Source organism: Colobus angolensis, unplaced genomic scaffold, assembly GCF_000951035.1.
Source record: "Colobus angolensis palliatus isolate OR3802 unplaced genomic scaffold, Cang.pa_1.0 Scaffold16, whole genome shotgun sequence".
In the NCBI taxonomy this organism is placed as follows: Eukaryota; Metazoa; Chordata; class Mammalia; order Primates; family Cercopithecidae; genus Colobus; species Colobus angolensis.
Window position 1 is genome coordinate 12,264,253 of NW_012114710.1, and position 25,223 is coordinate 12,289,475.

Consider the following 25,223-nt stretch of genomic DNA (forward strand, 5'->3'; position numbering starts at 1 on the left):
CTACCGTGTCGATAAAACTCCATGTTAGGTGGAAATTCTTTAAATGTGTAAGGAAGTCACATGATAGAAAATAAAAGATGCTAAAATGGTTTTATATAGACAGAGTATAAGACAATGTACTTTATTCGTAGCAAGTGAAAAAAATGCTATAGTGTGAAATATCTTTAAACTTATCAAAAACTAACATTTTCAAACAGTATAAAAACAGTCTAGATATCCTTCCTTAATAGTAAATGGGATTATTTTAATGTTGCCAGATGTTTACATCATGTTTAGAATAAGTTATAAGCTTCTTACTATTTAAAATATATTTTAAAGAAATTATAAAATGTTTTGAGAAAATCATTCTTAAAGATGATTTTTTTGTCAGAAAAGGATAACTAGTGAAATAAGGTGCTTAATTCAGTAGTGTGAGCATAGCAGCAATACAGTTACAGCTGTGGGCCTGATTCCCAGGAAGGAATCGGCATAGCTCCATAGGCTGATATTACCCACCCCTTTGTGCATATTCACGTAGTTGGTTATTGAATCTAAATTGGATACCTAGATTATGATCATAGTTCTGTCACTAATTAGCTGGGTGACCTTGGAAAAATGGCTGTGTCTCTAAATCTAAAGAGATGAATTAATAACACAGAGTATCCACAATGTTTATGGTTTACTGATAGTCCCCAAGGATACAAAGATAAGCAAAACTGATAATATGTTACCTCATTAGGCGGGGGAAGGCAGACAGACATGAATCAAACACTGCAGAAAAGAAATATAGCAATATAAATTAGGAGAGGTGCTGTGAAGTAACAGTGCTGGGTGCTGAGAGAGGGGAACAGAGGAACCTAACTTAATCTATGAGGGATGTTCATGCTGAGATCTGAAAGATGAGGAGTCAAGTGAACCAGATGGTGGAGGGAGGTACGAGGAGATGAAACAACACAGAGAAAGGACCTGAGGCAGGAAGAACTTCTTGTGGAACTTACAAAGGGCTCTAGAGGCTGGAGCAGAGAGAATAAGACTCTTTAAAGGATCACAGTTTCTTCCTCTTTGAAACATCTATTGAAAACTTTTTTCTAAGTTTGCATTTTTATACAGTACCTAAGGGATTTTTGTTGTTTGCATAATACTTAAAGGCTTAAAATATATTTACCTCATTTTTTTGATCTAATAATCTATCTATAGTTGATCCTCATCTCTGATATGCATACATTATTACCAATGTATGCATATCAGAGTTACCAATCTTAGTTAAATAACACCAGCTCTCCGACAACACAAATTTTAGTTACTACAACATATAAACGGTAAGTAATTTAATAAAGTCCAAACTTTGCTTATAGCTTTTCCACAAATAAATACATAAATAATAAATGCGCATGATAATAACAATGATCACTAATCACATTCCTTCTTTCAAAGTCTGTCAATGATTTTTCATTGATTATTCACTTCACTCACTTGTTTCAGATCATTAATTGTAATGCTTCCTTATCTCAGTGATAAAATATGTGGCATTTCACAAAATTGAATAATCAAAAGAAAGAATTGATCAACAAAGATGAAAATGCAGCAAAGAATCTAAGAGTGGTAATACTAGACGTGAAACTCAAATTAAATGTAAATGAAATTACAGAAGAAATACTTCACTACAGGGATGTTGATACTTCTCCACTCAAGAGACTCTAGGTATGGAGTCAGAGGAACTTAGTAAAGGCAAACTTATCGACATAAGTGAGGAAAGTGGATGTGATGTGATGAAACATATGAAGCTATGGAGGGGAAGTGACCCTGGCAAGAGAATCACACATTGAAAGAACTCTCAGAGATAGTTCACAACACTGATAGAATGTCAAAGCTAATTCAGCTTTAGAAAGGAGTATCCAACAAGGCATAAAACAGATGCCTACTCCATATCCTGTGCTGAGTTAGGAAATGAGAAGGCATGCACTCTTTCAACTCCTTTTGATAAGTGTTCTTTACAAAGAACTAAAACACCTTAATTCTTAATACTTTTATTGTTTTAAATTATAGTATACTAAATAACAATTAGCTTCACTATAGTTTCCTATTAATTTATAAAGAAGAGAATAAAAGTTTTTAATGTTTTGACAAGCATGTTTAAGGTCATGAGACAATCCTGTTTCTTCCTCATTGCATGGTTTCATCTTGCATCATCACCTTTATGGCCTCCTATTGTCCTGCGAAGCAGGAACGATCTGTACATTTTATGGACTCTACCCAATATAACATTTTCAGTGTTTTATTATGTATTTAGAAGGTTGCAGTTATTTTTCTGAGTTTTCAAACTCGATCTTGAAGGATTCTAAATCAACAAATGACTTGGAAAATGATATTAGTTAATTAAATCTTTAGGATTTTATCTAAATATTAGACACCAAATCTTAGGTTTGAGCACCTCCAAAGTCCTAAAATTCCAAGATCCACTATACTCAAGTAAGTCTAATGAAAATAGAAAAATCTGTATATTTTGTTGGGATTTGTTGGGATTTAGTATTTTATTTGTAACTATAAAATATTGTTTTAAATACCATAATCAAGATCACCCATGAATAAAATGTACAAAATGGTTAAAAGGTAATTTAAATCTTAGGAAAACAAGGATGAAAAATTCACATACCGGTTGTAGAAATCATCTCTGTAGTAATCATAGTCAAAGACATAACCACTAAAAGAGGGAAACAAAAAAATTAGTTGGCATTTGTTTCAATGACATTAATTTTACTATTAACTTATGATGTTATAGCATAAAATTTGTTACTTTTAAAATATTTATTTTTCAATGTAATTATGTATCTGAAGGACCTTCCAAGATAATGTTCAATTTGATATGTCATGCCAAATTATTACATGTTTGACAATGTAGAGACTGATAATGGTTTGTGTGGTTTGGAATGAAGATGAGAACAGGTAGCAAAATAAATACTTTAAAACTTAATTAGGTATGAATGAAGACCACAGTTTTTCATCTCAGACAAGATATCATATAGTTGTCCTTTCTTTCTGAGGTAATATTATTATCCCTTCTTCCTAAGGTATGTACAATGAGGCTACATAATGAACAAAAGGTATTGAAATAAGATAAATGGAAAGGTTTAGTAACCCATTCATTATAGAAATGACAAACAGAAATGTAGTTCCTTGGAAATTCAGCATTTTTGAATTGTAAAAACTATGGATTCAATACTTTAAATAGAGAAAATTTTGAAAAATAACTGTGGCTGTTCTTACCAACAATACCTTAATATTTTAGTATATTTAAATATGAATTAGTAAATGCATTTCAGTGATAAGAGTATTATGACTAAGCTCCCTAAAGGAATATATTTTAAACAGTCACCTCCATCCACTTGCCTTGTTGTTTGAATTTATGAAGCACTTTATATGAATTTTAAATACAGTCATCAAAACAACTCTGTTGGACAGCATAACCTGAAGAAACTAAGGTGTAACAGACCTAAGGGACTTGCTCAAATTTGCATTCCTACTAGGTGACATTACTGAGATTTAAGGGAAAGTTTCCTGATTTCACAAGTGGGGTCGTTTTCACAACACCTCGCAACACTCCCCAACCTGGAAGAAGTCTTAATGTGATGATGAATGGAGTAACTGTACCACAGGGGAGTAATTGTGGCAAAACATACATAACTCTAAGTTTACTATCCTAATCATTTTAAAGTTTATGATTCAATGGCATAAAGTACATTCACAAAATTGTGCATTGTCACTATCCATTTCAACAACCTTATCATCAACCTAAACAGAAACTTTGTACTCATTAAACAATAACTTTCCATTCCTGCCTCTCCAGACTCTGTCATTAATACAAATACAAATCGTACAATCACAGTCATACAATATTTGTTCTTTTGTGTTTGGCTTATTTTACTTAGCATATTTTCAAAGTTCATCCATGTAGTATGTATCAGAATTTCATTCCTTTTTAAGGATGAACAATATTCCATTAGGGTGAGATACACACACACACACACACACACACATATATATATATATACAGGTGCCCATCTCCCAAGACTTTCCACTAAACTACTAAACAAAGAAATTAGAAAACTCCCAAATTAACAATCTAATACAGTACCTGGAGGAATTAGGAAAACGAGAGCAGATTAACCCCAAAGTTAGCAGAAGAAAAAAAAATAGCCAAAAGTGAAGCAGAACTGAATGAAGCCAAGATGTGAAAATCTACACAAAAGATCAATAAAACCAAAAGTTGGCTCTCTAAATAAATAAGAAGATCCACAGACTGTTAACTAGATTAACAAATAAAAAGAGATCTAAACAAGCACAATTAGAGGTGACAAAGATAACATTACAATCAATCCCACAGAAATACAAAAGATCCTCAGAAACTATTACGAAGACCCCTATGTACACAAAATAGGAAATCTAGAGAAAATGGATAAATTCCTTGAAACACACAACCTCTCATAATTGAACCAGGAAAAAACTGAAAACCTGAACAGACCAATAAAAAGTTCTGAAATGGGATCTGTAATACAAAAACCTATCAACCAATAAAAGCTCATGATCAGTTGTATTCACAGCTGAATTCTACCAGACAAATAAAGAAGAGTTGTTACCAATCCTACTGAAACTATTCCAAAAAAATCAAGGTGGAGAGACTTCTCTCTAACTCACTCCATGAAGCCAGCATCATCCTAACACCAAAACCCGGCAAAGAAAAATAATACACAAAAATCTGTAGCATTTCTATATACCAACAACATTTAAACTGAGAGCCAAATCAAGACTGCAATCACATTCATGCTAGTCACAGACAAAAATAAAATACCTAGGAATCAATTTAACCACGGAGGTGAAAGATCTCCACAAGGAGAACTACAAAACACTGCTCAAAGAAATCACAACATAAAATACAGAAAAACACTTCTTGTTCATGGATTGGAAGAATGAGCATCATTAAAATGGCCATGCTACCCCCATGCGATTTACAGATGCAATGCTATTCCTATCAAACTACCAACACTGTTTTTTAAAGAACTAGAAGAAACTATTGAAAATTCATAAGGAACAACAACAACAACAAAAGAGCCTGAATAGCCAAAGCAATCCTAAGCAAAAAGAACAAAGCAAGAGGCATCACATGACCCAACTTCAAACTATACTACAAGGCTACAGTAACCAAAAAGCATGGTCCTGGCACAAAAATAGACAATAGACCAACGGAACAGGATAGAGAACCCAGAAATAAAGTCATACACCTACAGCCATCTAATCTTTGAAAAATTCAACAAAACTAAGCAATAAGGAAAGGACTCCCTAGTCAATAATGCTGTGATAGCTGGCTGATATGCAGAAGAATAAAGCTAGATCCTGACCTTTCACCATGTACAAAAATTGACTCAAGATGGATTGAAATTTTTTTTTTTTTTTTTTTTTGAGACAGAGTCTTCAGTCACCCAGGCTGGAGTGCAGTGGTGCAATCTTGGCTCTGCCTCCTGGGTTCACGCCATTCTCCTGCCTCAGCCTCCTGAGTAGCTGGGACTACAGGCGTCCACCACCACACCCAGCTAATTTTTAGCATTTTTCAGTAGAGACGGGGTTTCATTGTGTTAGCCAGGATGGTTTCAATCTCCTGATATCATGATCCACCCTCCTCGGCCTCCCAAAGTGCTGGGATTACAGGTGTGAGCCACCGCACCCAGCTGATGGATTGAATATTTAAATGTAAGACCGCAAAATATGAAAGTCTTAGAAGAAAACCTAGCAAATACCCTACTTGATATTGGCTACGTTTTCAAAAGCAATTGCAACAAAATCAAAAATTGACAAGTAGGACCTAATTAAACTCAAGAACTTCTGCACAGCAAAACTATGAAGGAAGTAAACAGATAGCCTGCAGAATGGGGGAAAATATTCACAAACTGTGCATCTGACAAAGGTCTAATATTCAGAATCTGTAAGAAACTTAAATAAATCATCAAGCAAAAAACCAAATAACCCCACTAAAAAGAAGTCAAAAGTCATGAACAGATACTTCTTAAAAGATGACATGCAGGCTAACAACAAGCATATGAATAAATGGTCATCATCACTAATCATTAGAAAAATGCAAATCAAAACCATAATCTCACACCAGTCAGAATGACTTTTGTTAAAAAAAATCAAAAAACAACAGGTGGAGAGGATGCAAAGAAAAGGGAATGGTTGCTAATTCCAATAAATATATGTGAGTATTTACTGTGTACCAGAAATAGTGCTAGACATATTTGATACATTCAATAGTTATTGAGGGGACAATCATTTTCATAGAAGTTCTCAGTATTTTCAGATGTAACCAAATAAGCTCACAAAGGAAATATGTGACTAAATTGTTTTTATAATTTTTTTCAGAGACTCCTTTTTATGCTGTAATCTCAGATAGCAGAATTTAATTGCAAGAAAAAAATGACACACTGATCAATTATAAAGGTGTTATTAATATAGATGACAGTAATGATTTCCACTTATATGTCTTATACCTTCAGTAAATACTTCATGATTGAAAAACCTTCTGGAAATGTAAAAGTACACAAGAAAAGAAAATTCATTTTTATTTTTTTTCAGTTGCTGCTTAAATTATCTTGTCCAGCCTACTTATTTTTTCTTCAGTCCTGACTGCTAAGATGTATTTACAAGAACCAATTATAGCTAAGTATTCTGAATTGTTTGATTCTCAAGTTCCACTGCCTACCATCATAAACTCAATTTTACCTGTCAAAGTTAAAAATAAAATGAAATGCACAAACAGACCTGTCTTGGTAATCATGTCAAGACTGCTTTTGTCTTAATGGTTTGGGCTTTTAGCAGAAATGTCATGGCAGTAGTTGGGTCAGGTTATAAGCTATAAAATCAAGCTGGATTTCCAAGAAAGAGAAGGATATTCAAAGAGATTCAAAGATCACACCAGGGCAAGTCTGACTAATGGCAGCTATTGTTTCCCCAGTGTTCCTGCCACTCTTCTCAGTCCTTTTTTTGCAGGGGAGGGTCTACTTTTCTCTCTTTCCAGATTCTATCTTTCATAAAAATCCTCTTTTTCTTTCTGAGTGAACCTCTATTTGAAATCACCCACCAAAAGATGGCATTGTGAGGAGTCATATTCAGCTTTTTAAGGTATTTTATGTATCCTAGAACTGTATTGACAAGAAGAACTGGTTTTTCAGTTAAGAAAAATCCCTGCCCCACACCCCTTTTCTCCCTCATAAACTGAGGGTGGTACTGTGATCCTTATGGGATGATCTATTTTAGACAACTTTTGCAATGCTCACTTTAACAGTTTAGTAGGACAATTTGGTTCTTAGGTAACTGAAAACAAAAATGATAGTAAATTAGAGGTTTAGGGCACTGTCTAGGATGAAACTCAACCAAGGAAATGCTGAGGTTTTTGTTGCTTGGAAGCATAACCAGTGGCTTACGGCAGGTATCTGACCTTCTAGAAAAATGAAATGATGGTTTTGAATGTTTAGTGCAAATAAATATTTCATATTGTTTATTTAAAAATCTGGTACACTTTTATTAATTTTATCCTACTTAATCATTCACATTCACATTCTCTCAAAATGTAATGGGGAATCAGAATTGCTAAAGTAATTGCTTAGAGCCATACATCCACACTGTTTCTTTTATTACTGAAGATTAAATGACCAAGTAACTTTCCTGAAATTTCAGATGAACTTTTTCATTTATAGAAGAATCACAACTCATTGGGTTTTACAATATATGTAATCAATTTTTATCTAATCCCTTTGAATTCATAAAGCTAGTTTCATATGAGTAGGTTAATACACAAAGTATTTCTTTTTATTTTCCTTCACCAAACTTCATTAAAATATAATCTTAAGAATATTAATAAATTCCCTAGCACAAGCAGGAAATATTTTAATGTGTTCTTAGCAAACATCTTGCCAATAATAACTACTACTAGAGCCTTCTCAATTGCTATAACTGGCTTCCTATATTAAATTGAGTAATCAATTACTGAGTTCTTATTTGTAAGTCAGCTGCAATACTAGGAGTTGTGAATAATTATATCAGTAGAACATGACTTCTAACCTCAAGGAATTTCAATCTAAGTATAAGAGATTAGAAAAATACACAGATGAAAGTAAGTTGAGACAGAATTTGATAACTGTCAATCAGAGATAAGAACTTCTATGAGAGTTTGTAAGCAGGGGAAATAGGATGTGGTGAGTGAGACAAAGGGATCAAACATGGCTTCATGAAAGAGCTGGCATGTGAAATGGACCTTGCAAAGAGTAGGGATTTGACAAGTCAGTGTTCAAAAGGTAGGTCTTTCCAGATGATCAAGAAACCTGGTGGTAGAAAAATGTGGAACAAGTATGGACAATATGTTTTATGGAGATTATTCTCTCTCTTGGCACAGCTATTCTTCAGAACACCCATGGTTAGTTCTAGAAGTTATGAGTGCAGAAGGTATAATGTAAAAATAATGTAGTATATAATTCAGCTAACTGGCTGAATTTCCAAAGCATACTTCCCTGTGGATAAGGTGAAATCAGAAGTATCCTTAGATGTATTTACAGGATCTTGCTTCTAATTCATCATAAAATGTTGGTGCAGGTTTCTAGCTGTCAGAGTATCTAAAGTTAAACAAATTTACAAACTTTGACAATATAATACTGTGAACAAAAATCTGTTCATTTCACTTTAGGAAATACATATAAATTTGTACATTTACTTTGGTGTATGTCACCAGTACATATGCACACATATATGCAAAATTCAAAAACAGTGAAATAAGCTACTTAGTAAGGACCTTTGTAATAGGGGAGAAAGTGAGGAGAAACCTAATGGGACCTAAATAATTATGATATCTTTATAGAGTTCCTGGCTACTGGTGAATCAGTACCTGTCACCTGAGTAAGAGAAAATGGCTAAGAAGTTCTAAAGATGAAAATAATCCACCTAACTTAAGAAAGAGTTCTCATGCTTCACTTGCTGTGAGTCAAGTTTACTGTCTCACACATTTAAAGGATGATTGCCTTAATTGATAGAGCAGTGACAGAATGTATGAAGAGTAAATTTTGGAAATGAAAAAAAGAGGAAGAAAAAAACCAATTTTTCTTTCTTTTAGCTAGTAACACAGGGTTTCTGATTTTGGAATTATCACTTTGAATGGGGTGAGCTGTTACTTTTCTCTCTACTGTGTCTGTTAGGAAGTGTACTTAAGTAAAAATAACAGCAACAGCATAAAAACTTTTAATTAGTCCCCGTGGCTTACAAGGTAACATGCAGACCTCTTCAATACTCAGGATTCTCCAAAATGTAGCTCCTTTCTCTGACACTCTTTAACTATTCATTCAATTACTCTTTTAATCCATCAGCTTTCTCAGCACCTACACTCTGCCTGGCGCTACTCTGGTACAAAAAAAAAAAAAAAATCTTGCTCTCAGGCGGAGACATTCTTGTATCTTGACACAATCTTCTGCATTAGCTCAACTGATGGCTCAACAAAAAGTTTCCTGTTATACTCTCCATCCATCAACATGTGTTATATATTCTTTCTGCTGGAAATATGTCCATTCTTTTTTTTTTTTTTTTTTTTTTGAGATGGAGTCTCCCTCTGTCGCCCAGGCTGGAATCCAGTGGCGCGATCTCGGCTCACTGCAACCTCTGCCTCCCAAGTTCAAGCAATTCTCCTGCCTCAGCCTCCCAAGTAGCTGGGACTACAGGCACCTGCCACCACGCCTGGTTAATTTTTGTATTTTTAGTAGAGATGGGGTTTCACGATGTTGGTCAGGTTGGTCTCGAACTCCTGACCTTGTGATCTGCCCGCCTTGGCCTCCCAAAGTGCTGGGGTTACAGGTGTGAGCCACCACGCCTGGCCTAATATGTCCATTCTTAAAGGCCTAACTCAAGCTCCACATCTTCCCACATTATCAAGTTTGTTGAATTAGACTAAATTCCACTTTCTGTGCTATTCTTTGATTATAGCTTATTTGAATTTACATCCAACTCATGCTTGTCAGCTCTCTGCTTCTCTTGTCACTTAGCTAATCTGTATAGATTTTTGTTAGCCTTTCCTGTCACAAGCCAGTGTTTCCCTTCCATTAATCATCCCCATCTCTCTTATTTGAACTTAATCTAATTTATCTGAATTTCTTGACATTGAAGTTTTCAGGGTAAAATATTCCAGGAGGGCTCATGTCAAAATCCTGTAGAGTATGATCGATCTCTTTAACTGTTCAATGTAGTCATTAATGTTCAGGTCTCATTCTTATAGCTTCTTAAACACACTTTCATCTAAACATATTATATTGTATTTGACTGTTTATGAGTCTATCTCACTAGATCATAAGCTCTGAAAGGCAGGGTGTTTTAGTCACCCAAAGATATATTTTTTAAATCGAGTGTTACCCATCTGTGGAACTTTCCACTATAGTATTTACTTTCTGTAGAAAAGTAAAGTGTTTTCATTAGAATTTTCAAACACCTGAATATTAATATTAGAATATTTAGAGCATTACAATTGCTATATTGGGTTAGATCTTTCTTCCATCTATCAATTTATTGCTGGTCAGCTCTAAATCTACCCTTTTTTTGAGCTTGCTTTGTAATAATGGAACTGGACTCTGAACATTCCTCCTTTGCCTGCTGACACAGTGTTAAAGTTTGGCAGTATAGGGTGCTGGAGGAAAACTGCAAGGCATAGAAGAAGAAGGAGCTTCTTTTTCCAGATGCTTTTCTTATTCTCTGGCACAGCTACCAGCAGCTTGTCAGAGGCCCAGTGATAACCATGGGCATCTCAGCAGAAGTTTCCTACTCATCACCTCCAGTCCACCAGCATCCCATAGACTTCTCTGACCTTTGGTCAGCTACAAACCCATCTTCTCCAGTGAGATTTGAATCTCAGCCCTGGGGAGAGAGACTCTCTTCAACTTTGTTTTTCCCTTGAGTACTCACCCTCAGCCACAGAGGTAGTAGCTGTTCCAAGCACTTTCTATTCCAATATTCTTTTGCAGATCTTGACTGACACAACCCAGTTTAGGCTGGGTTGTATTTCACATGTTTTGTGTTTTTGTATTCCATGTTTGTTGAGAATAACCGTATGTGACATGTAGTCAATGAGTACGCTTGTCCATTTACAAGTAAATGTTTTTCATAGTTCGTTGATATTTTTATGATTTAACAATTAAATTAAAATGATTTTTTCAAAGTTTTCCTTCAAGGGTAAATATATCAACTACATAAGCTCTTTATGGTGGAGACTAGCTTTTAAAAATGTTGGAGAATGATGCCAAAACAGATGATAATAATTAATTATAATGTTAACAGTTAACATTTACTGAAGGCTTAGCATTTATCAACCGCTATTCTAAATGCTTTACATATATCAAATTATTTCATTGTCTTAAAAATTCTATGAATTACTATTATCTTGACTTTATATATGAGCAAACCAAGGCATCAATATAATCAAAGTTCATAGCATAGACTACCTTGACTATGGCTTCCCAGATATTGCTGTAAGAAATACTTGAGTGTTTTTGTCAATTGCAATCTCAATATTAAGCCACAAAGATAAGGAAATATTGTTTTTTTCTTTTTTTGAGACAGAGTCTCGCTCTGTCACCCAGGCTGGAGTGCAGTGATGCAATCTCTGCTCACTGCAACCTCCACCTCCTGGGTTCAAGCGATTCTCCTGCCTCAGCCTCCCAAATAGCTGGGACTACAGGTGTGTACCACTATACCTGGCTAAGTTTTGTATTTTTAGTGGAGACAGGGTTTCACCACGTTGGCCAGGCTGGTCTCAAACTCCTGACCTCAAATGATTCACCCGCCTCGGCCTTCCAAAATGCTGGGATTACAGCCGTGAGCCACCAGGCCTGTCCAGATAATGAAATCTTAACTGGCATTAAATGATTTGTAGTGTCTATTAAAAAAAGGGGTAATAATTCCATTGGACTTTCACTTTGAGCCATCACTGGAAATATTTAGTTTAGTATGCGTCAGTGCACTTTTAGAATTTTGACCAAGTAGGATACGTATAGATGAAGGAAATTACGATGGCCAAAAGTCTCAGGACAATGCCCCTGTATAAAAAATGATTGAATTAAATAAGGATGTTTGGGCTACAGAAGACAGTCTTTGGGAAGAAAGGTGCCTAACTGTTTAAATATTTGAAAGGCTGTTGAGTGGAAGAGGAATTGAATTTCTTCATTGTGGCTCCAAAAGGCAGAATGAGTATTAAAGGGTAGTAATTATAAGGAAGACTGTTACTGCTAAATTTAACAAAAAAATAAGATATTAATACCAAATCTGCAAGCTTCTAGTAGTTTAAACAAAAAACAGAATCGTAAAATGGAAAACATCATGACAAAACATTGTATGTTGTAATATAACACACAGATATATATGGCACAAGAGCCTGAAAACTATTTGTTGGGAATTCTTTCTAGAGAAGAGGATTAATGCATTATAGCATTATATAGTTCTGGGATATCTTTCAAGTTAAAATTTCATAATTTTATTAAAATTAAGTTACATTGTTAAAATGTAACATTTAGATATTGACCTACAGATTTTCAAAAGCTGGTACCCTACATCTGGCTCACTTTCCTTTAGTACTAGTTCAGTTTCTTTGACTCTCCCCAACCAAACTGATGCCAAGTCAAAAAAGAAATATTGCACTTCATATTCTCTAGAAAGAAATAAAAAGAATGCTTTTTCTAAAACCTGTGAGACACAATGAATACCTGACTCAGAAAAATTTACAGCTTTAGATGCCTTCATTCTTAAAGAAGAAAGATGAAAAAGAAAAGAACTCAGACCTAATCTCATTAGGTAAAGAGCAACCTATATGCCAAAGTAAACCAGAGAGGTCATTAGTATCAGTTTCAGGTGTGGAAATCCATCAACATAATCTGGAACAAAAACAAATTAAAAGAGATTGCAGATTTTATCTGTAAATGCTAAAGAGACATTTGATAAAATTTAAGAGGCATTTCTTATAATATATTCAAAGTAAAACAGTAATAAGAAAACTACTTAAACACAACAGGCTGTAGCAAAAACAAGTGGGGAATATTAATTCATAAAACAGTAAAACTATTCAAATTAAAATGAGAGGACAGCTTTTTATCACCATTATTATCTATAAATATTGGAGATTTTAGCAAATCTTTATATACTAAACATTGTCATTCCTCTAGACACATGCACTTGATTTTCTGCATTGCCCATTTTTCCCAAAATATCTAGCTATTTATACATGTCTTCTATTACCTTTTTATTACAAGCTCATACTGCACTGGACACATATTATCTAAAATGCATATTTCATACAAATATTATAGAAGCAAAAGTAGCATATTGAATAATTCTTCCACTCCCATTGAACTGATTTGCACTCTTTGTAAATTATGACTTTTTGTGTAAATGTGACTTTTTATTGTGGTTTCCATTTTTTTTCCCCACTGATTAATGTCAGTTTTTATCCCTAAATCATGAATTTGTAGAAGAGATAGTCTCCCTCTTATTACTATTATTCAATTAAAAAAAAAACTCCTCAATATTTTACCAGCTGAATTTTTTAAATGTCAGATTTTCCCCCTCCCTGATTATTTCTCTACCTAGTCATTTTAAATGAATCACTTTACCCTTCCATAAAGTTCCCAGTTAAAGAACATGACTAAATATTTGTTAAACATATGTTTGTAAAATAGGTTGAGCCTTAAGATGCTGGTGTTCAGGATAGATAAAACCAGGTGAGTAGCTATCTTTCTAGAATTTTGTCTGGGATTGGTACATGATACATCATAATTTTCTGTTGGTGTCTTTCTGGCATCTTCACACATAAAAAATGATGTAGCTGAACACAGAATTCTTGTGTTACAATCCTTTCCCTAAAAAATTCTCCAGGATTATCTTCACATTAGCACATCACAGAGAAAACTGAGTTCGATTTTATCTTTTGTCTTAAAGTTAGCCTCTTTTTAAATTTATGGATTCCTATAGATTTCTTTACATTTCAAATTCTAAATGTGTCATTTAGAAAAATCAATGAATTATATATTTTACTTTTTATTATTGACTCACGTTCTATAAAATTGTCATCTTTCGCAATGGCTATTATATACAGATTAAACTCAATGGTGTTTCATCCCATTTTTTCTTTTCTCATTTTTGCCACTTTTCCTCTGTTTTTCTCATGGAATGTTTGTTAATTTTCCTTAATATCATTTATTGACCTTATTTTCATCTGTAGTATCAAATCTTTAATTTACTGCTTCAAATGGGGCATTGCATTGAATCTGGTGTCTTAAAGAGTTACCTGATATTTTCCAAATTAATCTCTTCTTATTATAACCTATAAATGTGTCTTAGAGGTACTTTCCTTCTGAATATTAAGAAGACGTTTTATCCAATGTTCTTTAGTTTCTAGAAAAAACCTTATCCTCAAAACTGAGTCCTCTTTGAGCCCTCAAAATATTGTTCTGTTTACTTGTACTGAAGAATTTATTTGTGAATTCCATGTTTTTTCCTCATTCTTTTCTGTTTGGTTAAGTCAATATTCAGTGTTTATATTGGTATAACCACATAAATATTATTGGCATAACCACATAAATATAATAGTTGAGGAACATACTGTGCAATGATTATATTTCCTTCTTGTACAATCATTGTTTACTTGGCAGTTATAATGGTCTACTTTTTTCATTCTTCCTGGAGCATTCCGTTGTCCTGCTGCAACCCAGACTGGTTCTCTCTGGGTCTGCTACAAAGCTGTCATCTTGGTACTTCTCTTCACCAGCCACCTTGAGGACTTCTTTCTCTTTTGTGTTAGACCTCCCCCCCCATTTTTTTTTGGTTGGTTTGATAAGTTTGGTGAAACAACTTTTAGATTTCTTAGAAATAGCTTGTGAATAATTACATTTCTGAAAATACAGTTGATTCTCATTATTCATGGATTCTGTATGACCTCCTAATCAATACTCACAGGGTTTTTATGATCATTCAGAAACATGCACAGAGGGTAAACATTTTGAGTTACATGTTCCCAGCTGAGGTCCAATGAGGTGACACTGCCTCTTTGTTTCAGTTCATACTGTAAATAAGCATCTATGCTATGATCTATTTAGTGTCTCATTTTTCACATTTATGTGCTTTTTCTTGGTAATTTTGTAGCTTAAAACGGCCCCCCAGTAGAGTGCTGAAATGCTGTCCAGTGTTCCTAAGCACAAGAAGACTGTGATGTGTCTTATGAAGAAAATACGTGAGCTTCTTTAGATGAGCTTCTTTCAGGCATGAGGTGTGCTGCTGGCTGTGAGTTCAATGTTAATGAATCAACATATATATTGATATAACATACATTAAAGATATAGGATCTTTAAACAGAAACACACCAACAGCAAGTTTATGTATTGATTGGTTGACAAAAATGTTGTGAATTTCCTCTGAGACCAAAAGATTCCTCTGGGACCAGAGGCTCACAGGAATCTAGCCCTATATTTCCCCTAGGACCAATGGTTCAGTATTTGCTAATTCAGTGTTTGCTGTGACTTCACAGAATATAACTTCCACAAATAACAAGAGTCACCTGTATCTTTTTAAAGTCTTTGTGCTTGATTAACAGTGTATTTGGTTTGATTGATTGTCTGGGCCTTCTGGCTGGTAATAATTTTCCCTCAAAATTTTAAAGGCAGTGAGGAGGGGCTGGGGGTCAGGAAGTGAGAGTGGGACCTGGTGTCCTGAGGGCCATGGTGGGCCTGCCTCAGGTTTATCAAACAGACCTTCCTGGAAAGATGAAACCTGATGAAACTCCTGTGTTTGACTCAAGTCTACTTAAAGAAGTGGACTAGAATCAGAATACAGCTACATATGCTCCAGTTATTTCTCCAACACATCTTGCAGAAGGCTTGGTTTAAGGCCTCTTTGTCTACTGATGATATGGTTTGGCTGTGTCTCCACCTAAATCTCATCATGAGTTATAGCTCCCATAATCCCTACAAGTCCTACTGAATCATGGGGGTGGGTTTTTCCTGTACTAGTCCCATGATAGTGAATAAGTCCCACGAGATCTGATGGCTTTATAAAGGACAGTTCCCCTGCACATGTTCTCTCACCTGTCGCCACGTAAGATGTGCCTTGCTCCTCCTCCACCTTCTGCCATGATTGTGAGGCCTCCCCAGCCACAAGGAACTGTGAGTCCATTGAAACTCTTTCTCTTGGCCGGGAGCGGTGGCTCAAGCCTGTAATCCCAGCACTTTGGGAGGCCGAGACGGGCGGATCACGAGGTCAGGAGATCGAGACCATCCTGGCTAACACGGTGAAACCCCGTCTCTACTAAAAATACGAAAACTAGCCGGGCGAGGTGGCGGGCGCCTGTGGTCCCAGCTACTTGGGAGGCTGAGGCGGGAGAATGGCGTAAACCCGGAAGGCGGAGCTTGCAGTGAGCTGAGATCAGGCCACTGCACTCCAATCCGGGCGACAGAGCGAGACTCCGCCTCAAAAAAAAAAAAAACCAAAAAAAAAAACTCTTTCTCTTTATAAATTACCCAGTCTTGGGTATTTCTTCATAGCAGTATGAAAATGGACTAATACAACTAACATAGGGGTTTTTTTTTTTTAAGGTACTGGGTCAGCGAACTGCCACTGGAGTTGTCAACCTTGATAATGTATAAAGTCTTTACAAAGAAATCTGGGGATCATTATGTTATAGTTGTGGAAGATGTGACTCGGTGACAGAGTGTTGCCATGGCAACTCTGATAATAGAACGTAAATTCATCCATTTCTGTGCTAAGAGAGAAACAGTAGATGTTGTTAATAATGAATGCAGGGAAGACAGCTTGGCAAATTGTTATCAACTTGTACTTTGCTAAGCAAGAAACTGAACTACTATAAGATTACCCTTGAATGTCTACCACAAAATGTTGGTTTTTACAAAACATTTGGATACTTTGGATCTGAAGAAAACTACATATATCAGAGGTTTCTAAAGTAAAAATCTTTTTAGAAAGACAATTGTCAAAGGAGCTAATGCTACAAAGCTATACTCTCACTGGAGTTAAAATGTTTTGTTGATGTAGCACGGTGACCTCCATAAATACTGGTCTGAAAAAAACTTATAATACTGCAAGTATAATGACATTTTAGAAGATTACCTTGGGCTGATGGGATATGCTGTGAATTTGAATTACAAATGAATATTATTAAAGGGATGATTTTTACCCAAAGGGGTAACTTGAATTTTTTCTTACCTTGCATTTTTCTAGAGTGTGGCTTCATTTCTTGGTAGTCAAGAGTACTGATAGTAAAGAGTTCTGTATCTGCTATCTGTGCTGCTTATTTTTAAAAAGGTATATATTTAATAGGCTGTTTCTTATCACATACATAAAATTATTTTTGTTTCAAATAAACATATCTAAATACAGAGAGAGGCATTATTTCCCACATATTAAGTTGGATAAATTAGTTATTATACAAATATAGTACAGTTCAAAATTTGTTGATCCTACTATGGACAAACAACCTGGCCAAGCCTTTTAAAGAAGCAGAAGAAATGAAAACTAACTTATAAAATGTCAGGCGATTCAAAGTAAAACAATTTAAATGTTTTACTAAAAGTTTATATAGTTGTATGTCAATAAAAAGTACCAAGTGACTTATCTGTGAAATATATTAATAATTATTCATTTGTTAAAGATACCTATGAACAATTATTACAGGACATCTAAGGTACTTTGTAACAGTAACACTGGGAAATCTCAACATACGTATTTCTATTCCAATTTTTCTTTTTATCTGAAGCCTCTCTTCTGAAAAACATTTTCATCAAAAAACGGAATATTACAAAATTGAGTGGAATGCAATATTTAATAAAATATATTGTACTGGATTTGTCACATCATAAAATTTTGATGGAAGTTTTCTTTATAATGTGGTTATAATGGCACTATTATTCTTGTAACTATCCTGTTTTGATTTTTTTGATTTTATTGATTCTAATTATTTTAAAAGTTGAAGTCAGAATTATATACTTTAATGGCACTAATGTTGAGCATTCCATGTTACAATAAGTCTATTCATGTGATCAAAAGACATTTAAAGCCATTCTTCTATTGTCTGTATGTTCTAATCTTGAGAAATTTGATGTTATTCTGAGTCTGTCTTGGTATGTGGCTTTTATTCCTCTATTTAGACATTTAAGGTCTTATATACAGTAATCTATTTTAGTTTGGGTCATCTTTCATTTATTGTGCAGAGCGTATTTTTATTGGAAAACTAGTATCTTTCAGTGTTAGGATATTTTCTTGTATTCTGATTGAATAATGTCCTCTAAGTTTTCTCTTTGTGAAAACACTATTAGCTTGATATTGAACCCCTGGAATAAGGGTCTAATTGTTTAAAAATCTTTTCTTTACTATTTTCCATCTGTTTATCTTTTTGATCTTTTAAGTTCATATTTCAAACTTTTATTAAATTTTTTATTTCTGCTATAAAGTTTTTAATTTCTAAGATTTTTCTTGTTCTTCATATATTCTTTTAAGTAATACTTTGAAATGTAGATACATTTTCCTATTCCTAGGGGCATTAATTATGAGTTTTTTAGTATTTTTGTTTAGTTTTGTACTCTATATTTCCCCTGTTTCTGTGGAAATCTGATTTTCTCTGGGATTTTTTCCATGTTAGAGTATTTCCTAAAATGCCTGGTGATTCTTTCCTTGTTGATTAGCTTATATTTCAGGGCAAGGCATCAAAAACCTGGCTGTCAGCTTTGTGAGTGTGTGTGTGTGTGGGTAGGTGTGGGTGTGTGTATGAGTGTGTGGATGTACGTGTGGGCAGGGCTCATCGACTGGTGGGCCTCACTGGAACATGGTGGTGAAGGGTCCCAGTAGTTTATTGGGCATGTCAAATGTCAGCATTTGATTGTCTTTTGGGATGACTAATTTCCTTGGAGAGGATAAACAGCTAATTCCCAAATACAGAACAGTCTCATACTGGCCTAATATTAAAAAATGATGACATTTTGATATACCCTAGTATTTTAAATATGTCATTAAGCTAGTGGTAAAATTTTTTTCTCAACTGCAAAGCAAGAGAACAGGCTAATGTACTAGGAATTTATGTTATTTCTGGTACCCAGCCAACATTTCACATATATTAATTTCCCTTCCAATAGTGAGATCTATCGCAAAGCAAAGACAACTCCTTGTTGAAGGCATGTTTTTTTTCAAGTTTTACTTCAGATTCAGGGGGTACACGTGTACTTTTGTTACTTGGGTGTATTGCATGATGCTGAGGTTTTGGGGTATGATTGATCCCATCACTCAGATAGTGAACATAGTACCCAACAGTTTTTCAAACTTCCCTTCTCCCTCCCTTCTCTCTCTAGTAGTTCCTAGTTTCTATTGCTGCCATCTTTATGTTCATGGGTAGCCAATGTTTAGCTCCTTGTTATAAGTAAGAACATCCAATATATCTGGTTTTTTGGTTCCTGCATTAATTCACTTTGCATAATGACCTCTAGCTACATCCATGTTGCTGCAAAGGACATAATTTTATTATTTTTCATGTCTGTGTAGTGTTCCATTGTGTATATGTACCACGTTTTCTTTATCCAGCCCACTATTGAGGGACACTTAGGTTGATTCCATGTCTTTGCTATATTTTTGTTTTTTGAGATGGATCTCTCTTTGTCTCCTAGGCTGGAGTGCAGTGGCGGAATCTTGACTCACTGCAACCTCTGCTTCCTGGGTTCAAGAGGTTCTCCTGCCTCGGACTCCCAAGTAGTTGGGATTACAGTCATGCACCAACATGCCCAGTTAAGTTTTGTAATTTTAGTAGTGATGGGGTTTCTCCATGTTGGCTAGGCTGGTCTTGAACTCCTGACCTCAGGTGATCCGCCTGCCTCTGCCTCCCAAATTGCTGGGATTACAGGTGTGAGCCACTGAGCTTGGTGGTGTCTTTGTTATTGTAAATAGTGCTGTGATAAACATGCAAGTGCTTGTGTCTTTTTGGTAGAACACTTTACTTTTGGATATATCCCGTAATGGGATTGCTGGGTTGAATGGTAGTTCTATTTTGAGTTCTTTGAAAAATCTCCAGACTGCTTTCCACAGTGGTTGAACTAATTTACATTCCCACCAACAGTGTATGAGTGTTCCCTTTTCTCCACAGCCTTGACAACATCTGTTGTTTTTTTATTTTTTAATAATAGCCATGCTGACTGCAGTAGATGGTATTTCATTGTGGTTTTGATCTGCATATCTCTGAACATTAGTGATGATGACCATTTATTCACATGTTTGTTGGCAGCTTGTATGTCTTCTTTTGAGAAATGTCTGTTCGTGTCCTTTGCCTTCTTTTTAATGGGGTTTTTTGCTTGATGATTTGTTTAAGTTCCTTATAGATTCTGGATATTAGACCTTTGTCAGATATATAGTTTGTGAATATTTTGCTCCCAGTCTGTAGGGAGCAAAATATTTTGCTGTTTACTTCCTTGATAGTTTCTCTTGCACGCAGAAGCTCTTGAGTTTCATTAGGCCCCACTTGTCAATTTCTGTTTTCATTGCAATTGCTTTTGAGAAGTTAGCCATGAATTCTTTCCCAAGGCTGATGTCTAGAATGGCATTTTCTAAGTTTTTTTCTAAGATTCTTATAGTTTGAGGTCTTTACATTTAAATATGTAATCCAATTTGAGTTAATTTTAGTATGAATTATTGAATAGGAAGTCCATTCCTCATTGCTTATTTTTGTTGACGTTGTCAAAGATCAGATAGCTGTAGGTGTGTGGCTTTATTTCCAGGTTCCCCATTCTGTTCCATTGGTCTATTGTCTGTTTTTGTACCAGTACCATGATGATTTGGTTGCTGTAGCTTTATAGTGTAGTTTGAATTTGGGTAATGTAATGCCTCTGACTTTGTTCTTTTTACTTAGGATTGTTTTGGGTATTCAGGCTCTTTTTTTTTTTTTGTTTCCTTTGAATTTTAGAATAGCTTTTACTAGTTCTGAGAAAGATGATGTTGGTAGTTTGACAGGAATAGTCCTGGATCTATAGGTTGTTTTGGGTAGTCTGGCGATTTTTAATACACTGATTTTTTACAATTCATGAGCCATAGATGTTTTTTACATTCATTTGTGTCATGTATGATTTCTTTGAACAGTGTTTTGTAGCTCTCCTTGTAGAGATCTCTCACCTCCCTGGTTAGATGTATTCCTTGGTTTACTTATTTATTTTTATTTTTTTTGCAGCTATGGTAAATGGGATTGCATTCTTGATTTGGTTCTCAACTTGAACATTATTGGTATATAGACATGCTATTGATTTTTGTACACTGATTTTGTAGGCTGAAACTACTGAAGTGGCACATCAGTTGCAGGAGCCTTTTGGCGGAGTCTTTAGGGCATTCTAGGTATAAAATCACGTAATCTGTGAAGAGAGATAGTTTTGACTTATTTTCCTATTTGGATGCCTTTTATTTTTTTCTCTTGCCTGATTGCTCTGGCTAGCACTTCTAGTACCATGTTGAATGGGAGTGCTGAGAGTGGGCGTCCTTGTAGTGTTCCAGGCCTTAGGGGGAATGCTTTCAGTTTTTGCCTGTTCAATATTATGTTGGCTGTGGGTTTGTCATAGATGGCTCTTAATATTTTGAGATATTCTCTTCTGATGGAAGGCATGCATTTTTTGAAATGAAGAAAAATATAGAGCAGCAGCAGAAAGAAGGAGGATTAGAGAGAGGTAAAGAAGTAGAGGGAAGAAGTAGGACAAAGGGAGAACGTGAGGAGAGAAGAAGAGAGAAGGAAAGAGGAGAAGAGGAAAGAGAAGAAGAGAAGGAGAATGAGAGGAAAATAAGTAGGGGTCAAGGAGGAGAGAGAGAAAGTAAGAGAATAAGACAGAGGCAGGAGGGGTGAGAAAGGGAGAGGGGAGTTGAAGAAAAGTTAAAACATATTCAGGGTTTTCTAGTCTCCCTTGATATAGTCATTGTTTAATTTTCTAGGCATGTCATCCATTGTCTCTTTTAAGATGCCCTTTGGTCCAGCCAAATGGTGCTACTACCTATCTCCAAACAGAAACTAAACCCATCTGGCTTTGTGTGCCATTATGTATCACTAGTCCCACAACCTTTTATTTCCTCTCTTTCAAGAGTTTTCAAAGAATGACTTATGTTATAGATATATGTTCATTTTTATTTTATCTTCTTCAGCAGATTAGAATTCCCAAGCAATACCTTGTATTATAGACATCAACTTATTGGTTTTTGTACTGTTCATTAGATTACAACCTCCCCAAAGGCAAAGATGTAGTCCTGTCTAAGTCTTCCTGGCTTATTGTGGTAAAGGACCAAATTTTTATTTTTTATTTAAAATATTTCCAATCTATCACAGTCTGATACTTTTGTACAAAATCATACATTTAGATACCATAGCCATATAAACATGCTATAAGTTTTAAAATGCTTACTCCTACTTTCTGAAATGAAATGGTAAAAACAGTTCATTGATTGGCACTGCTTTACTGAATCCACTATGAGATGAAGCAGCAGTTCAGTGCACCTCGCATCTTGCTTTGCACCTACCAATATAACTTCAATGGAATTTTGCACTGAATAAATTTTATTTAAATATAACTGAATTTATTCAAAAATAGCAATAAAGATACTGGAAATAAAGTCTTGATTAGAATGAAATCGCATCATAAGATTCACTTCCTATTTTTAACCCCTGATTTGTAGTTTGGAGGGTACTGTTAGGCAATTAACGATGCTTTTAAAAACAATGTGCTTGCGTAATTTTTTGAAGACATATTTGTTAGTTAAGTCTAAATGATTTTGATACCACTCTTCATCTTACATTGCCAAAATAAATGTCTAAATATTTTACTAAATTCCCTATCAAGGATGATTTGTTGTTGTTATATTTGTAATAAGGAAGGAAAGCTCAATTTTTAGTCACAATAGTAGGAAACCATCCCTGTCTAGCAGGCTAGTTTAGAACAGCAACTGACATTGTTATCACATGATATTTTGCACATATACAGTGCCCTTCAAATGTTGAATTGATGCACTTAATGAAATTAGACAACTGTTCTTCAAAGAAAGGGCAGCAATGCTATCAAATCCTTTCTCAAGGGCTTCAAACTAAAACCTGGCAACTTAAGAAAATTAGGAATGAATGCTTTGATTTATTGGGCAGTCCCTTAATTTGTGCCTTGGTGGCTTTACATGGGAATTTGAAGTGCTTAGCCTGCCATGGGCTGGATAATCAAAGGCCCATGATTTACAGAACACATCTTTAAAATAGCTTCTCTAGAGAACTTCACTTTTAAAAAGGCTTCCAAGACTTTTAGTATCCAATTGGGCTATAATATACACTTAAATACCACTTGCATGATATGATAATTTAGCCAGTATCTGGAAGAAATGTCTCAACAAGTGTTTCATCTTTTATATGCTTTTCATTGAAGCTAAGGGGAAACTGCAGTTGGTTGCCTAACACTGAATAAAACTACAAGCACATTATCTCATTTTGAAGTTGAATGTGGCCAGCAGCTTCTAATGGTATATTTTGAATGTGATCTAGTGAAATTTTTACTAAGGAAATAATAATATTTCTAAAAACATGAAACATTTGAGGATTGACTTTTCATTTTAATATCTACCTTAGCATGCGAAAATATAGCCACTGAATGCATTTTTTTCCTGATAAGCTCTTAAAGTATAAGTGATGCATGGCTTTTGCTAATAGTTGGCAGCTATTGATTATACTATGATAGCTGACTTGTTCTGCAGAATAAAGTAGAAAATCCTTTTGAATCAAAAAGGATTTCTGTACTTTGAAAATGTCATTAAAAGTGTTGAAAAGGTCACATTTTGAGATTGATGAAATAAAGATCAGTCTTTCCTGGCTGGATGAACAGAATGTGATTAGGAAGTGAGGCTTTAAAACTTTTGCTAGCACTTTTATAGTGCAAATCTGGGATTCACAATGGCTCTAAAAGCAATAAATTACTTTTTATATATATGATTATTTTCATGAATAATTAAAGCTATTATTTAGACATTCAAGTGCAGATGAAACTCAGAAGAAAATGTGAGGTGTTAAGATGCATGAAATTGCCAGCTTTGTAAGCAAAAGTCCCAGACTGGACTCCATTCCAGAATAGCTACCGATATTCTGTGTTTATTTATGGAGTTATCATAATGTCTCTGTATCTCACTTATTCAGTATTAAAGGAATGATGATATCTATTCTGTTTTTATGAGAATCAGTAAAGATTCATTGAAGAACACTAAATAAAGGATAATCAATACTTTGAACTGTCTGAAATAAATGCTATTTAAACTGCCAAAAATTATTTAGATAATCAAGTATTATTTAATTGAAAATTCAGTCTTCAGTATATTTAACGGAGCTAAAAAAAGAGAAATGAGTTCTCTTCAAGTAAGCTTAATTAGCTTTCTTTGAGATGAGTTGAAGGTAGTCGAGTGAAACCAGAGCACTTATTTTGCATTAGTTTTAGTGACTGCTTTCAGGACTGATATTAAAAGTATATGAGACTAAGATCTTATTTTAAATCAAAGCAATAACAACTCTGTGCAGTATTGATTCTACATATGACGTCTAATCTTAGCCACCATTTCTATTTTATTCATATACACATTCAGTAGATATATCTTTAAACAGCCTGACTATATGATTACCCTTTCTGATGTGGCTTGACATCTTAAAAAACCTCATGTTCCAATGAGAACACATGGACACAGGGAGGGGAACACGACACACCAGGGCCTGTCAGGGGGTGAGGGGAAAGGGGAGGGAGAGCATTAGGACAAATATCTAATGCATGCGGGACTTAAAACCTAGGTGACAGGTTGATAGGTGCAGCAAACCATCATCGCACACGTATACCTGTGTAACAAACCTTCATGTTCAGCACATGTATCCCAGAACTTAGTGTAAAATTATAAAAACAAAACAAAACAAAATCATATTCCTTGAAAACAGTACTGGTAGCAATAAGGAAACAGTGCTGGTTGTGTACATTAATACACATCCCAAAGCTCTGTTTTAAATGTGATTCTGAAACAACACTTAAGGTTAGTTCTTTCCCATGAGTGAGATCTTATGCATGTCTAGTTTACTGATTCATTTTCTTATGTAGAAATAGTTGATGTCTATAAATTAGTTTGGCTAAATTAGAGTTGTAGGCTATGAAGTGGTCATAAAT

General features: G+C 34.9%; 1 protein-coding gene and 1 pseudogene across 6 annotated transcripts in view; one reads left to right on the forward strand and one right to left on the reverse strand.

Moving 5' to 3' along the window:
• RALYL (RALY RNA binding protein-like) overlaps window positions 1–25,223 on the reverse strand; it is a 727,213-nt gene that overhangs the window by 66,773 nt on the left and 635,217 nt on the right. For all 6 annotated transcript variants that reach the window (XM_011937114.1, XM_011937116.1, XM_011937117.1 and 3 more), the window contains one exon: window positions 2,633–2,680. In XM_011937114.1, the coding sequence (XP_011792504.1) occupies window positions 2,633–2,680 (48 nt within the window). The remainder of the gene's footprint in view (window positions 1–2,632; window positions 2,681–25,223) is intronic.
• LOC105508268 lies at window positions 15,798–16,997 on the forward strand (annotated as a pseudogene).